Source organism: Acipenser ruthenus, chromosome 21, assembly GCF_902713425.1.
Source record: "Acipenser ruthenus chromosome 21, fAciRut3.2 maternal haplotype, whole genome shotgun sequence".
In the NCBI taxonomy this organism is placed as follows: Eukaryota; Metazoa; Chordata; class Actinopteri; order Acipenseriformes; family Acipenseridae; genus Acipenser; species Acipenser ruthenus.
The window spans coordinates 17,584,749-17,601,938 of record NC_081209.1 but is presented as its reverse complement, the minus strand read 5'-3'; the positions used below and the strand labels follow the sequence as shown (position 1 = coordinate 17,601,938).

Genomic DNA, 17,190 nt, shown 5'->3' with positions numbered 1-17,190 from the left:
TGAGAAGCAGCTGGGTGTGGTGTGAGGAGCAGCTGGGTGTGGTGTGAGAAGCGTGCTGGGTGTGGTGTGAGGAAGCTGGGTGTGGTGTGAGGAGGCTGGGTGTGGTGTGAGAAGCGTGCTGCGTGTGGTGTGAGGAAGCTGGGAGTGGTGTGAGGAGCGTGCTGGGTGTGGTGTGAGGAGCAGCTGGGTGTGGTGTGAGGAGCAGCTGGGTGTGGTGTGAGGAGGCTAGGTATGGTGTGAGGAGCGTGCTGGGTGTGGTGTGAGGAGCGTGCTGGGTGTGGTGTGAGGAGGCTGGGTGTGGTGTGAGAAGCGTGCTGGGTGTGGTGTGAGAAGTGTGCTGGATGTGGTGTGAGGAGCAGCTGGGTGTTATTTGGACTCTGAGATCCTCTGAAGGCAGTCTCTGCGGAAGGCTGATCGGTCTCTCATTTCCACCACACTGTCTCGGACCAGCTCCATGAACAGTGATGACCAGAGCTTGTGAAGAGCTTCTCCTTTCAGGTTGGTGCTTGCTGCTTCCCTCACCAGTCCCTGCACATAGCACCGGCTCACCTGCGCCCTCTCCTGGCCAGCGTGAGGAGTGTTCTGAAATAGACGGAGACAAACACATCAGAGCTGTCAGTGTACTCAGTATTCAAACATGCTACACATGTTTTGCTCTTTACAGGATTCTGAATTCTAAATTCGCTGCTCATTCAAAACATTGTTAGTCCTTTGGTCTTCAGACCATTATTTACCAGTCTTGTAAGATATGTTTTACTTTATTCCATTTCTATAAAACATCTGCATCCTGTATACAAGCCCATGTATTTACAGACATGCTCAAATTTGTTGGTACCTTTACAGCTCATTGAAATAATGCTTCATTCCTCCTGAAAAGTGATGAAATTAAAAGCTATTTTGTCATGTATACTTGCATGCCTTTGGTATGTCATAGAATAAAGCAAAGAAGCTGTGAAAAGAGATGAATTATTGCTTATTCTACAAAGATATTCTAAAATGGCCTGGACACATTTGTTGGTACCCCTTAGAAAAGATAATAAATAATTGGATTATAGTGATATTTCAAACTAATTAGTTTCTTTAATTAGTATCACACATGTCTCCAATCTTGTAATCAGTCATTCAGCCTATTTAAATGGAGAAAAGTAGTCACTGTGCTGTTTGGTATCATTGTGTGCACCACACTGATCATGGACCACAGAAAGCAAAGGAGAGAGTTGTCTGAGGAGATCAGAAAGAAAGTAATAGACAAGCATGGTAAAGGTAAAGGCTACAAGACCATCTCCAAGCAGCTTGATGTTCCTGTGACAACAGTTGCAAATATTATTAAGAAGTTTAAGGTCCATGGAACTGTAGCCAACCTCCCTGGGTGCGGCCGCAAGAGGAAAATCGACCCCAGATTGAACAGACGGATAGTGCGAATGGTAGAAAAAGAACCAAGGATAACTGCCAAAGAGATACAAGCTGAACTCCAAGGTGAAGGTACGTCAGTTTCTGATCGCACCATCCGTCGCTTTTTGAGCGAAAGTGGGCTCCATGGAAGAAGACCCAGGAGGACTCCACTTTTGAAAGAAAAACATAAAAAAGCCAGACTGGAATTTGCTAAAATGCATATTGACAAGCCACAAACCTTCTGGGAGAATGTCCTTTGGACAGATGAGTCAAAACTGGAGCTTTTTGGCAAGTCACGTCAGCTCTATGTTCACAGATGAAAAAATGAAGCTTTCAAAGAAAAGAACACCATACCTACAGTGAAACATGGAGGAGGCTCGGTTATGTTTTGGGGCTGCTTTGCTGCGCCTGGCACAGGGTGCCTTGAATCTGTGCAGGGCACAATGAAATCTCAAGACTATCAAGGCATTCTGGAGCGAAACGTACTGCCCAGTGTCAGAAAGCTCTGTCTCAGTCGCAGGTCATGGGTCCTCCAACAGGATAATGACCCAAAACACACAGCTAAAAGCACCCAAGAATGGATAAGAACAAAACATTGGACTATTCTGAAGTGGCCTTCTATGAGTCCTGATCTGAATCCTATCGAACATCTATGGAAAGAGCTGAAACTTGCAGTCTGGAGAAGGCACCCATCAAACCTGAGACAGCTGGAGCAGTTTGCTCAGGAAGAGTGGGCCAAACTACCTGTTAACAGGTGCAGAAGTCTCATTGAGAGCTACAGAAAACATAAGAACATAAGAACATAAGAAAGTTTACAAACGAGAGGAGGCCATTCAGCCCATCTTGCTCGTTTGGTTGTTAGTAGCTTATTGATCCCAGAATCTCATCAAGCAGCTTCTTGAAGGATCCCAGGGTGTCAGCTTCAACAACATTACTGGGGAGTTGGTTCCAGACCCTCACAATTCTCTGTGTAAAAGAGTGCCTCTTATTTTCTTTTCTGAATGCCCCTTTATCTAATCTCCATTTATGACCCCTGGTCCTTTTTTCTTTTTTCAAGTCAAAGAAGTCCCCCGGGTTGACATTGTCTATACCTTTTAGGATTTTGAATGTTTGAATCAGATCGCCGCGTAGTCTTCTTTGTTCAAGACTGAATAGATTCAATTCTTTTAGCCTGTCTGCATACGACATGCCTTTTAAACCTGGGATAATTCTGGTTGCTCTTCTTTGCACTCTTTCTAGAGCAGCAATATCCTTTTTGTAACGAGGTGACCAGAACTGAACACAATATTCTAGGTGAGGTCTTACTAATGCATTGTAGAGTTTTAACATTACTTCCCTTGATTTAAATTCAACACTTCTCACAATATATCCAAGCATCTTGTTAGCCTTTTTTTATAGCTTCCCCACATTGTCTAGATGAAGACATTTCTGAGTCAACATAAACTCCTAGGTCTTTTTCATAGTTCCCTTCTTCAATTTCACTATCTCCCATATGATATTTATAATGAACATTTTTATTGCCCGCATGCAATACTTTACACTTTTCTCTATTAAATTTCATTTGCCATGTGTCTGCCCAATTTTGAATGCGGTCTAGATCATTTTGAATGACCTTTGCTGCTTCAACAGTGTCTGCCACTCCTCCTATTTTTGTGTCGTCTGCAAATTTAACGAGTTTGCTTACTATATCAGAGTCTAAATCATTAATGTAGATTAGGAATAGCAGAGGACCTAATACTGATCCCTGTGGTACACCACTGGTTACCTCACTCCATTTCGAGGTTTCTCCTCTAATCAGTACTTTCTGTTTTCTACCTGTTAACCACTCCCTAATCCATGTGCATGCATTTCCTTGAATCCCTACTGCGTTCAGTTTGAGAATTAATCTTTTATGCGGGACTTTGTCAAAAGCTTTCTGGAAATCTAAATAGACCATGTCGTATGTTTTGCAGTTGTCCATTTTCAATGTTGCATCCTCAAAAAAGTCAAGTAGGTTAGTTAGACATGATCTCCCTTTCCTAAAACCATGCTGGCTGTCTCCCAGGATATTGTTACCATATAGGTAATTTTCCATTTTGGATCTTATTATAGTTTACATAAGTTTACATATAATAGAAGTCAGGCTTATTGGTCTGTAGTTACCTGGTTCAGTTTTGTCTCCCTTTTTGTGGATCGGTATTACGTTTGCTATTTTCCAGTCTGTTGGTACAACCCCTGTGTCAAGAGACTGTTGCATGATCTTGGTTAGCGGTTTGTAAATAACTTCTTTCATTTCTTTGAGTACTATTGGGAGGATCTCATCCGGCCCAGGGGATTTGTTTATTTTAAGAGCTCCTAGTCCCTTTGACACTTCTGCCTCTATTATGCTAAAGTTATTTAAAACTGGATAGGAACAGATCGACATGTGGGGCATGTTGTCCGTGTCCTCCTTTGTAAAAACCTGTGAAAAGTAATCATTTAATACATTTGCTATTTTTTTTTTCTTCATCTATGATTTTGCCATTTGTGTCTCTTAGACATTTAACCTCCTCTTTGAATGTTCCCTTGCTGTTATAATATTGGAAAAACATTTTGGAATTGGTTTTAGCCCCCTTAGCAATATTGATTTCTATCTCTCTCTTGGCCTTTCTAACTTCCTTTTTGACTTGTGTTTGCAGTTCCAAGTACTCTTTCTGTGTGCTTTGTTTTTGGTCCCTTTTAAACGCTCTGTAAAGTGCTTTTTTTTGCTGAATTTTTTTTTTTAATTGATCTATTAAACCATTTTGGCCGTTTGATTGCAGTGATTGCCTCTAAAGGTTGTGCAACAAAATATTAGGTTAGCGGTCCCATCATTTTTGTCCATGCCATTTTCATTAGTTTTATTATTTACAATATTATGTTGAATAAAAAATCAAAAGCAAAGTCTGATTTCTATTAAATATGGAATAAACAATGGTGGATGCCAATTACTTTTGTCAGTTTCAAGTTATTTCAGAGAAAATTGTGCATTCTTCGGTTTTTGTGGAGGGGTACCAACAAATTTGAGCACGTCTGTACCTTAGGTGTGCCTCTCACACAAGTCAATTATGAACACAATTATCTGGTCCCATCTATAGTTTCAAAATGCTCAATCAGAAATCCAAGGTAAAACTATAAGAAATCAAGTCAACTAGATCAGGGGTAAGTAACCTTGGCTCTTCCAATCCATCCCACTGCAGGACTTTGTTCCAATCAGACCTTTAATTATTTAACTGACCTCCAACAGGATAGTGCACTGTGAATATCTATTCTTTCTTGTAATAAGCAGATCTTGTGATGCTGTAGGTAAATCATCCAAAACGCTTGTGTTGCAGGGCAGGCAGGCAGAAGCCCTGCTGGTGTAAAAAGTGTGGGGGCATTTTGTCAGGGATGAGGTTAATTCCATTCCAGCCAAAAACACGGGCGGCATGTGGCTGGGTCTTGATTGAATAACTGATCCTCAATCAAGTCCAAGCCACATGGTATGAAAGGGAGAATCCTTTGTTTAATGGAGGAGTTTGGGGTGAATTTTTAAACTTTGTGTTTCTAAATTTTTCAGTGAAGATGAAGGCCCAGCCTGAAATAGCAGTGTTAGTATTTTGTTTGTTTGTGAAAAACTTATTTTGGCCCTCATGCCTTTGTTTATTTGTTGTTCTTGTTTTTAATTGAAGTGCGCTTTGCCCTTAAACGGCAGTTTCTGTCTCTGGGTTTGCTTTTCTACCGCTGACGAGCCTTGACTGCAATGCAACCCTGCTACAGCTTGACTTAGTTTATTTATATTATTACCTTAGAATGATCTGGTCCCCCCAGCAATCCCCTGTACCTCGCTCCTGTCCGTGTCCCCGTTTCTGCTGGGGTAGTTGAAGATGGCTCGGCCCAGCCCCTCTCCCAGCAGCTTCCTGTTCTCCCGGAGCTCCACAGGGCTCATGCCCGTCTGTCGCCCCCGTCCCTCCAGCAGGAACTGCAGCTGATGCTTCCTGGAGAGACCGAGAGAGAGACAGTGAGCAGGGTCCATAGCACTTCCTTCTTCACCTTTCCACAGACAAAATAAAAACCTCAGCCCATAAAGTGGATTCAGAAAGTCTGGAGAACAATCTTTCATGGGAAGATTTTATTTAGTTTGGTGGTTGGGTGATATGGATAGGGTGACCAGATGTCCCGGTTTAGCCGAGACATTACCGGTTTTCCATCAAAGGTCCCGGTGTCCCGACATTTTTCTGAAAATCTTTAAAAAGTCCCGTTTTTCAGCCACTTCCTGTAGTGCGACACACTCTAAATACCTTTTGTCAAAATAACGTAAACAATCACTTCCTATGTAACTTAGTTTATGGTACCTGCAGTGAAAACAAATTAAAATGAAAAAGGTAGTAGGGTAATCAAGAACATTATTTTTATAAAGTGATTAACACAGACTTACGTGCTTATTCCTCAGTGCACCATGCGTTTTCATTTAGTTTATATTCAATATGAACCAACAGTTGTGTAATACAGTAATTTGTAGCTGTTCAATTCTGGCAGGATTTAGCCTAAGACAGTGGTAGGCAGAGCAGCGAGAGATTGCAAGCATCCGAATCCACCAGGTTAAACCACATCAACAATGTCAATACATAGAGCCTGACGCACAGAGTGACAAAAAAAAAGAAAAATGCCAAAATATAAACGACGATCTACAGAATTCATTATTATTAACGACGATCTACAGAATTCATTATTATTATTATTATTATTATTATTATTATTATTATTATTATTATTATTATTATTACACTGTGTAACAATTTTTTTTTTTTTTGGTTCCTGGGTAGTAAGTGTTATTTCCTAATTGCTTATGCCTCAAAAGTATAGAAAATGGCTATTATTCCCCACAAACTTTGCTTTTGTGACCAGGACAGTGATATTTTGAAATTTACCTATTTTCCAGAACATTCCAGATAGATTCAGTGCTGAGTAAACTTGGAGTAACTTCTAGAACTTTCCAGTAATATAAATAGTAGTATAAATACAGGGGCCTTAGCCCACCAGTTCAGTTTAGTTCCAGCTGCCTAAGTGGATACATATCTGCATTTTTCTGAGATGGCATCAAGAGGCTGCAAGCATCCGGCAGACGCATTTTGCTATGTCTGCGGCCAATTTATCAAGACAAGAGCGAAAAAGTACTCCGTGGAAGCATCTGCTAAGATGTGTGAGGCCTACAAGGCATATTTTGGCATGCCTGTCGGGGATCAAGACAAACCCTGGGCACCTCATTTCACCTGCGAGCACTGCAAAAAAACTCTGGAAGGTAAGATGGACAATTGTTGCTCGGAATTTTATGTTATAAAATTTGTTAAAAATTTTTAAATTGTAAAAGTTTTTAATTTTAAAATGTTTTCAATATCATATATGAAAAATGTTGCGAGAATCTCTTACACATTAGTCATGGGTGAAATCAATGTATTTTTGTAGGATGGTACAGAGGGGAAAAGAGAGCCATGAAGTTCGCTATCCCAAGAATTTGGCGGGAACCCACTGACCACTCAAGCAACTGCTACTTCTGCATGGTGGAGCCTTCCAAACGTCAGACTGGCAAGAATGCACCTGCTATCATGTATCCGGACCTTCCTTCATCCATCGCCCCAGTGCCACACTGCCATGAGCTCCTCGTACCCACTCCTCCGGAGAGAGAGCAGCCGTCTTTAGAAGAGAGCAGCAAGTCAGAGAGCGAGGTAGACGTTGTAGATCCAGATGACAATTTCAGAGGTGGAGCTGAGGAGAGAAACCCATACTACCCCAACCAAAAAGACCTCAACGACTTGATTAGAGATCTTGGTCTCACCAAGTCCAATGCCGAGCTTTTGACGTCTAGGCTCAAGCAGTGGAACTTGTTGGAAGAAAGTGTGCAAGTCGCAGATCAGAGGAGGCGTCACCAACCTTTTTCTAGCTTCTTCACCCGTCAAGATGGGCTCTGCTTCTGCCACAATGCAATCGGAATCGCCTGTAACCAGAAATCTCGAAAAACTACTCACTTCTAAATCTTTTGTAGTCATTTTTGTATTACTTGAGTATAAATACATGTTAATTTGGATTCATCTGTTGTTTTTTTCTGACTTTATGTGAACGAAAAGACACAAATTCGCCCGTTTTCTCATTGGAAATAGGTAAATTTCAAAATATCACTGTCCTGGTCACAAAAGCAAAGTTTGTGGGGAATAATAGCCATTTTCTATACTGTTGAGGCATAAGCAATTAGGAAATAACGCTTACTACCCAGGAACAAAAATTGTGTTACATATTATTATTATTATTATTATTATTATTATTATTATTATTATTATTATTAATAATAATAATAATAATAATAATAATAATAATAATAATAATAATACACAATAAAAAGTAGCAATATGTTTATAATACAACATTGGAAGTTCAACTAATGAACCACAAATTATACACATGGGAGTGTACTTACAAATGAGCTAGCTGCTGAAAATAAAAACAAATTAAAAATACTGAGAGAATGGCTATTTAATAACCATTAAATAACCTATATTTAAATGATTTAATTAGTCTTATCAATTATTTACAATGTGTCCCGGTTTTGAGATTTGAGGATTGACCTCGACCCAGGCCTCATTGCTGAAAGGCATGAAGGCTAGACAACAAGCATTCAGTGCTGCTCACAATGGAGGAACATTTGAGTGTAAAACTGAACCCCACTGTGGCAGACCACAGCTTTTGTAAAAGACACATATCTGTTCTCTGCAGCTCCATGTTTATGTGTGAAGTAACACTATTAACTGCAGTACAAACTGCAGAGACTGCTGACTACACTCCATGTTTTTAAAGCAAAAAAAGAAAATATTAATAATGGATTTGTGTTTCCATTCTTCTTGCTATGTTTTGATCAGTGCTGCATAAACCCCTTATTCCATTATTCTGATTGCGCTCTCCACGGAAATGAGGTGCTAACAATCAGGTGAGGGGAATTGGTGTTGAATGGGCTCATTTATCATTCAAAGCAAAGCAAGTGAAGAAACAGCTCCTCTGATTTACTGCTTTGCTTTGACTCTGTGGAGATCAGCAATCCACACAAATCCAAGCAGCTGTTTCTTCAGTTGTTTCACTTGGAGGGGTAAATTAGCCCAATCAGCACCAACGCCTCACCTGTGGAGAGTTAGCTCCGACCAATCGAATAATCGGTTTGTGCAGCTGCTTTAAAACAAGTCTGTAATTACAATGTGTATGTTGACTACACTATAGTACATTACTCTCTAGGAAAGAACAGTACTGTAACTGACATTCCCATATCCGTATGCCATATTCGTGAAATCCGAAACACACTTGAGTTGCCCAACTGTAGTCCCTAGCACTGTCTATGAATCCGAAGCAGTACAGCAAAAGAGTAATATAAATGCGATTTCAGTTCAGGAAGCTGCTGGCTTGGTTCAGTAGGTACCTGTATGGCAGCTATGCAGCACCACGAGCCGGGTCGAGTGATTTATTCCAGATTGTGGAGTGGAGGGGAGGGGTCCAGTCCTGCTGGCTCTGTGCAGGGGATCAGTGTGATTTGGGTTCAGGAATTGTTTCTTTCATCTCCCCTCCTCAATATCCTGCCCTGACCCCCACCTCCAGGCTCCGATTAGCACTGCGCTTCCTGAGGAAGGAACGCCGGCTTGATCTGTATCTGCAGACCATAGTGGTGTTGGAATCAGATGATGGAACAGACAGAACGAGCAACCACCACTGCACACATTCCAGGTCATCCCTCGCTGAAATTCTGTACATTCGAAAAACATACATGCACTGTCCTGGCCATCCTTTTCTCAAACTCCACTGAGCATAGCTGAGATTATTTTAAAAAAGGCAATAGGAGCTCTTTTTAAACTCCTGGTTTAATTTGTACAAAGACTTCAAAGTTGAACACAGATATCTTTTTGAACAATCTAGGAGGACAAAGATGGTGAAAGACCATCAAATGTGTAAGGATCAGCATCGGTAGACTGAGTCGAAAGTAAAATGAAAGATTTCTGATAGTTTATTTTTGACTAAGCTTGCTTACATTTAAGGACATGCATGGCAGACATAAAATGATAAAGATGACAAAATGTCTGTCACAAAGACGGCCGGAGTGGGTGGCGTCAGACCAGAGCCAGGAAGTAACACACAGAGACTTGGAGTTTTGGTTAAGCTGAGCGTGTGATCGCGCTCAGCATTTAATAAACAGAACAGAAAATAAAAGGTTTTAAACACAAAAACACAAGCACAAAACAGGACACGGCACTTCACGCCAAAATAAATAGACAAACAAAACGGACTACACAGACAAACGGTGCACGGAGACAAACAAACACGGTGAGTAAAATAAATGGTTATTTTAGTTTAATTTCCTTTCCTACTTAAACTGTCCTCCTTCTCCTCACCCGTTCTCCACTCTCGAACACCCAACCCCGAGTGACAGAAATGTGCATCTATATATACTGTTGTGCTGGGATTCAATTACTAATTAATTACTCTTGAATCCCAGCACGTGAATTAGTTAAGTGTACTCCCGTGACCACACATTACATTTTACCAGCACGTGAAGTGATTTGTGCCCTCCTCGTGCCTAAATACAAATCTACATTTTTAAATACACGTGAAACACAGACCCGTTTATATCCCATGTACCAATGACTATACACCAACATTAACACACGCACGCAACATACAACACATAACACACAATTGCACACAGGGGCGGGGCACATTGCCACAATGTCATATAAAAGACTAAATGTGACCCACATAATTGGACGCGCCTATACAAGAAGATATTTGCTACATACTTCCTCTCGATCTTTTGTTCTGAATCCATTTCCTTTAGGCACAATGGCAAATACTACCAACTTCCTTTTATACTTTAGCAGAACAATTTGTTGAAAAGATAAAGAGCGACAGGTTAGGCTTTAGTTTTCTTTATTAAAATGCAGGGTTACAGTCTTGGATAGCTGAAAATGGAGTGTATTATTATTATTATTATTATTATTATTATTATTATTATTATTATTATTATTATTATTTATTTATTTATTTATTAGCAGACGCCCTTATCCAGGGCGACTTACAATTGTTACAGGATGTCACATTACACATTATTTCACATTATACTTTATCTACGTAAAGTACCTGCTCAAGGGTACAGCAGCAGTGTCCCCCACCTGGAATTGAACCCACAACCCTCCGGTCAAGAGTTCAGAGCCGTAACCACTACTCCACACTGCTGCCCAACTGTAGTATAGGCTAGTGTTCATTTTTATATTGCGGTGCATAACAGAGTGTTTAGCCTAATGATTATTATATTAGGATCCAGAGTAACAGTACTGGTGAGATGAAAATGGAGATTTTTAGTCATCATTATTTTTTTCAACCCTTTCTGTATTCAACATCAACAGCATCCTGCACAGACCACAGTTTGAGACCTATAGCACAATGATTACCAGTGTATTATGAGTTGAGGAAAACCAATGGAAAGGATTTTTAATGGTGTGTTTTGGGGAGCAGCTTTGAACCCTAACAAGGTCAGAATCATTTATGGATTACAAGCAGACACACAGTGGCAGTGTGGTTGAAAATAAATTCACTGTGGTTGGTATTTTATGTACCCAGTACCAACATTTTTTTTTTAGCTTTTCATCACAAAACATGTTTATTTTGGCACCTGGTTTATTAACTCTATACCCTAGAGCTTATGTGTTCAGTTAGACAAAGACTGAGGCTGTCATTGAGAAGATTACCTCATTCAATGTTCCTTCAAACCCGCTCTTTCCAAACCACAGCCTCTCTCCCAATGACACACATAGTTTAAAGGAATACTTTAAATGTGTCTGCATTTTCTTAATATGTTATCTTATACCTACTGCTAAACTCTCTGTTACTGTATCTGCTTGGATAGTTATTTACCAGGCATCCTACACATAATCTCCAAAATAATTAGAGAGCATGGGGCCTGAGTGGGAAAAACTGGGCAAAAAAGGGCCCCACCCCTAGTTGTTATATATTCCTATAAACGGATAACATTTTGGAGCACCACTGCACTTGTGAGATGGCTTAATCGTTAAAATCCTTTGTAGATTTTCAGAGGACAATTAGCTGTTCAGACATACCATGATACTGAGTAAGTAAGAGGTCTGAGGGGCATATAAGGGGAAATAAATGTCCTATCCCCAGTTTTGCTTCAAGGCTGGTGGCTGGTGGCTCATTTTGACCTCTAGCATACAGTACTGTGCAAAAGTTTTAGGCAGGTGTGAAAAAATGCTGTTAAGTAAGAATGCTTTCAAAAGTAGACATGTTAATAGTTTATATTTATCAATTAACTAAATGTAAAGTGAGTGAACAGAAGAAAAATCTACATCAAATCAATATTTGGTGTGACCACCCTTTGCCTTCAAAACAGCATCAATTCTTCTAGGTACACTTGCACACAGTTTTTGAAGGAACTCGGCAGGTAGGTTGGCCCAAACATCTTGGAGAACTAACCACAGTTCTTCTGTGGATTTAGGCAGCCTCAGTTGCTTCTCTCTCTTCATGTAATCCTAGACAGACTCGATGATGTTGAGATCAGGGCTCTGTGGGGGCCATACCATCACTTCCAGGACTCCTTCTTGTTCTTTACGCTGAAGATAGTTCTTAATGACTTTCGCTGTATGTTTGGGGTCGTTGTCATGCTGCAGAATAAATTTGGAGCCAATCAGAAGCCTCCATGATGGTATTGCATGATGGATAAGTATCTGCCTGTACTTCTCAGCATTGAGGAGACCATTAATTCTGACCAAATCCCCAACTCTATTTGCAGAAATGCAGCCCCAAACTTGCAAGGAACCTCCACCATGCTTCACTGTTGCCTGCAGACACTTGTGTACCGCTCTCCAGCCCTTCGGCGAACAAACTGCCTTCTGCTACAGCCAAATATTTCAAATTTTGACTCATCAGTCCAGAGCACCTGCTGCCATTTTTCTGCACCCCAGTTCCTGTGTTTTCGTCCATAGTTGAGTCGCTTGGCCTTGTTTCCACGTCGGAGGTATGGCTTTTTGGCCGCAAGTCTTCCATGAAGGCCACTTCTGACCAGACTTCTCCGGACAGTAGATGGGTGTACCAGGGTCCCACTGTTTTCTGCCAATTCTGAGCTGATGGCACTGCTGGACATTTTCCGATTGCGAAGGGAAGTAAGCATGATGTGTCTTTCATCTGCTGCAGTAAGTTTCCTTGGGAGTTTCCTGCTCCCCCTACGGTCTCTTTCTTTGTGCTTCTTCAAAAGAGCTTGGACAGCACATCTGGAAACCCCTGTCTGCCTTGAAATTTCTGCCTGGGAGAGACCTTGCTGATGCAGTAGAACTACCTTGTGTCTTGTTGCTGTGCTCAGTCTTGCCATGGTGTATGACTTTTGACGGTAAACTGTCTTCAGCAACCTCACCTTGTTAGCTGAGTTTGGCTGTTCCTCACCCACTTGTATTCCTCCTACACAGCTGTTTCTGTTTCAGTTAATGATTGTGTTTCAACCTACATATTGAATTGATGATCATTAGCACCTGTTTGGTATAATTGTTTAATCATACACCTGACTATATGCCTACAAAATCCCTGACTTTGTGCAAGTGTACCTAGAAGAATTGATGCTGTTTTGAAGGCAAAGGGTGGTCACACCAAATATTTAGTTAATTGATAAATATAATCTATTAACATGTCTATTTTTGAAAGCATTCTTACTTTACAGCATTTTTTCACACCTGCCTAAAACTTTTGCACAGTACTGTGTATATATTTTTTTGTATATAAAATAACAAGATCTGCATTTTCTCCGCGGTAGTCCAATCATAAGTGAGCGGAGGCGGGACATAAAACGTTGAAGGTATTCTCAGTTTCAGTTGAAGGTCTTGGCAGTTTAACCAATGGGAAAGTCAAAGATCTGCCCTGGTTCTGCAGCTGTCCAATCATTAGTGAGCAGAGCGGGACATAAATATGCTATGGTAAGAGGTGTAAGAATAGCTGAATTTCGCACAATAGAGACCGTTATTGAGAACTTCGAAGTAGCATTTCAAATTACGCTTTACAAATTACAAAACAAAATTGTCATCAGACATCGGAGACATCGTAGTTGATTTGGTTACGAATCAATTTTCAAGAAGAACTTTCTCAGAAAAAATGGGAGATTGTTCAGTACAGAAAAGGCGATATGGAACAGCACTGGCCACAGCAATCTAGGCTGTCTAATTAAGTCAGCACAAAAACATGAGCGTTCCCAAAGTCACTTGCAAGCCACTGTAACACTCCAAACCTTCGGACAAACCCGGATCGATGTTCAACTAGGTGAGCAGAAGTGTAGGGATACAATACATCACAATGAGCAAGTAAGAAAAGATTGTGAGGTTCTTAAACGCTTGATTGAGTCTGTTGTTTAGCTTGGCAAGCAAGGCACCAATTCCTCAAACAGAGGTAATTATGAGAAATTACTTTCTCTGATTTCTGACTACAACAGCATGTTAAGCAATCACTTGTCGATAGCCACAGTATTTTCAGCTACCTCTAACAAGATTCAGAATTACTTAATCTCTTCGGTGTCTCAGGCTCTGCTAGAAGCAATAAAAGCAGACGCAGCTGTAATGGTAGATGAAGCAACCGATGTTGGAAACGCAGCCCACCTGTCTTGTGTTTTCAGGTATGTGACTGACAGTGGCCTGAATGAATGTATTTTCTGTGAATATTTCTTACATTTACTTAAATAAAATTAATAATAAAAATGCTTGTCAAAAGACCAAATTCCTATTGGGCTTAATTTTTAGATTCTATTGATTTTTTTAAGTATTACTATGCAGAACAGCCACTATAAGATTGTTACCTTTATTAAAAATGTGGACAGATGAATCAATTAATCCCCATAAATTTATATATATATATATATATATATATATATATATATATATATATATATATATATATATATATATATACTGTGCCCGCATTCTCTACAGAATGTAACCTGTGACTACCCTTTTATTTTTCATGCATTGCTTGCTGTCGAGTGTACCACCTGTGTTCCACTGTATTCCTGTCTGCAGCAATAATGGATCCTGAGTGATGCTGTGTGAAAACCTGTGAACAGAACAGCACTCCTGAGAGGTTTGGAGATCTGGTGGCATTACGTTATCTGGAATCCTGCCCACATTTCTCAGTCAACCCAGTCACACAGTCCCCTACTGAAAGCAAACTGCTACACGTTTTTATTTTTTTGTGTGCCCAATTATTTTACCTGTTTTTCTCCCCAGTTTTGACTGTCCAATTATATTCACATTACTGCAGCGGATACTCACAGCAGCTCAGGAGATCCCCGGGGCTCCACATAGGATACCCACAGCAGCTCAGGAGAGCCCCAGGGGCTCCACAGCGGATACCCACAGCAGCTCAGGAGATCCCCAGGGGCTCCACAGCGGATACTCACAGCAGCTCAGGAGATCCCCAGGGGCTCCACAGCGGATACTCACAGCAGCTCAGGAGATCCCCAGGGGCTCCACAGCGGATACCCACAGCAGCTCAGGAGATCCCCAGGGGCTCCACAGCGGATACCCACAGCAGCTCAGGAGATCCTGGCGAGCTACCAGCCTCTGGAGGACCAAGGCCAGTCCTGCAGGTGTCTGCTTTAGGGATAAACAGTCCCTGCCAATTTTGGCAACTCTGCACAGCTAAGACACAAAATGACTGCATGACTCACCCTGCACATCACAAGTCCATGCCTTTACCAGATGAGCCACTCAGGGACTAATACTGCACACCTTTTTAAAACTGCAGTGTCCCACAATCATGTTCATTTTAACACTGAAAAATAAATCCTGGGTGAATGTTTACTACATTCTTTCATAGTATGTGTCAGGCACGCAAGCTTCCTCCTGGCCACACTGTCTCTCTGTGACCAAACAGCCATCCTCTGCTGCTACTTGCAGCAGCAGGAGGGTATGAATGCCATATGTAAGCTCTGCTTTAGCTCAGGAAGCAAAACAAAAATGTAAAGTGTGTAAATATGTTAAAAAATATATATGTAAAGAATGTATGCACCTTTAACCGTATATTTACTATGGTAAGGGATGTTGTTATTGTTATTTCCTGTGGCTGCGTCCTGAATCAGGGTTTCCCAGTGTACTTGCTGCTGTGGGAGCAGGGAGAGGGTGCCAGGTTACACCCAGTGCTTCAGGACTCACTTCTCAGCATATCACTGATGAGCCTGAGAACCTGGCAGTGCTGCTCTCCGGCTCCGCAGTGCCAGCACTGCAGGGCTCTCTGCGTAGAGACTTTCTGAGGTGCACTGTGAGCATGAGCATGTTACAAATGACATTACATTCAAGGATTCAGATAAGTGGTCTGCAGGTCCGCAGAAGGACCAGATTTAAAAATGAGTACTGAGTAACATAGAATTGGAGCACAAAAGCAGATCATGAACAATCCTCATGACACAATGAGGCAACACAGATATTATGATTAAATTATATTTGAATGGTATACGAATTAGTTCAATGTTAATTTTCAATCATATACCTTGTGAAACGCTAATTAAACTATTGTTCTAGAGACAAACTCTGCATATGCCTTGCCAAAATCAGAGCAAAACAAAGTAATCTATTTAAACCTATAGCATTGAAGCTGTGTGACAAACACAGAGTTTACCTGGTGTGCGGTACAGCTAAACCATCCTTCCATTTCTTGTAGTAACGGGAGTTATTCTCCAGTTTGCATATCCCTAAGAATCCTGGTTGTTATGTCTGGTTATTATTAGATTGCTCTCGACGCAGACTAATATTTCTGATGGTCCTTGTATGGGGACTGCCAGATTCTAATTTTGTTTAACCCCTGACTATATTACAACAGATAAAAAAGACTTTCGTCAATCAGCTGCCTTGTACAACCTACCTTTGTGACAGTGCAAAGACTCAACAAGATCAAATCAAGGACATTGGGTCACAAGGCTGACAGAAGTGTTGGTGATAAGCTAGGACCGTCCCACTAAGATTTGTATTTTCATTTCAAAGTAAGGCATTTTAATGAAATCCTGTGCCACTTCTGAACTGAAAAGCATGGCTTGCTAACAGAGATTTATTTTTTTAACCAAGTGTAGTAACAGAAATCACAGTTTAGCATGACCTGTGTTTCTTTCAAACCTGGACCTATATAATGAATGGAAGTACACAACAGGTAAAATGTATGTAATTATTTTGTTAGCTACAATCACAAATAGAAACTGCCCAGGGCTTAAAGTGCGCTAGTTAGTGACAAACATGTTAATACATCTAATATAAAGAGATTTGTGCAGGAACGTTAGGTTATTATCATAACCCTGGTTCCCCAAAATAAAAATGTAACCATTGCCTCATGGGTATTAACCCTTTCATACCGTCTAACCTGAATAGATATTCCAAAGCTGCATGCTTTGTTCCAAAGCCAGGGTTTTGTGGATCCACAACATTCAGCCGATAGAACCATGTAAAAGTATGGGGAGCAGCCCACACTGCTGCATCGCAAATGCCCCTGACAGATGCGCCCTGGAACAAAGCCCACGACCGGTAATCCAGACGCACTCCTAAATAGGAGGCTGTCTGAGGGTGTGAGTTGTCTCTTTGCACTGTTCACTGACAGACCCAAACGGTGAAGGTGGTCTGTGACAATTTCCGTGTGAGTCACTGCCTGCACTGGAGACTGAACACATATGAGCCAGTCGTCCAGATAATTGAGTATTCTGATGCCTATGAGTCTCAACAGGGCCAGAACAGCCTCCATTCACTTCGAAAAGGCATGGGGAGC

General features: G+C 41.0%; 1 protein-coding gene across 2 annotated transcripts in view; it reads right to left on the bottom strand.

The window, feature by feature from the left end:
• Window positions 1-234: 234 nt before the first annotated feature.
• Window positions 235-17,190, bottom strand: part of LOC117428309 (leucine-rich repeat-containing protein 49-like) — a 169,897-nt gene continuing 152,941 nt past the window's right edge. For both annotated transcript variants that reach the window (XM_058994887.1, XM_034047188.2), the window contains exons 17-18: window positions 5,213-5,366; window positions 235-582 (exon numbers count right to left, since the gene is read on the bottom strand). In XM_058994887.1, coding sequence (XP_058850870.1) covers window positions 367-582; window positions 5,213-5,366 — 370 coding nt within the window. In that variant the 3' untranslated portion in view covers window positions 235-366. The remainder of the gene's footprint in view (window positions 583-5,212; window positions 5,367-17,190) is intronic.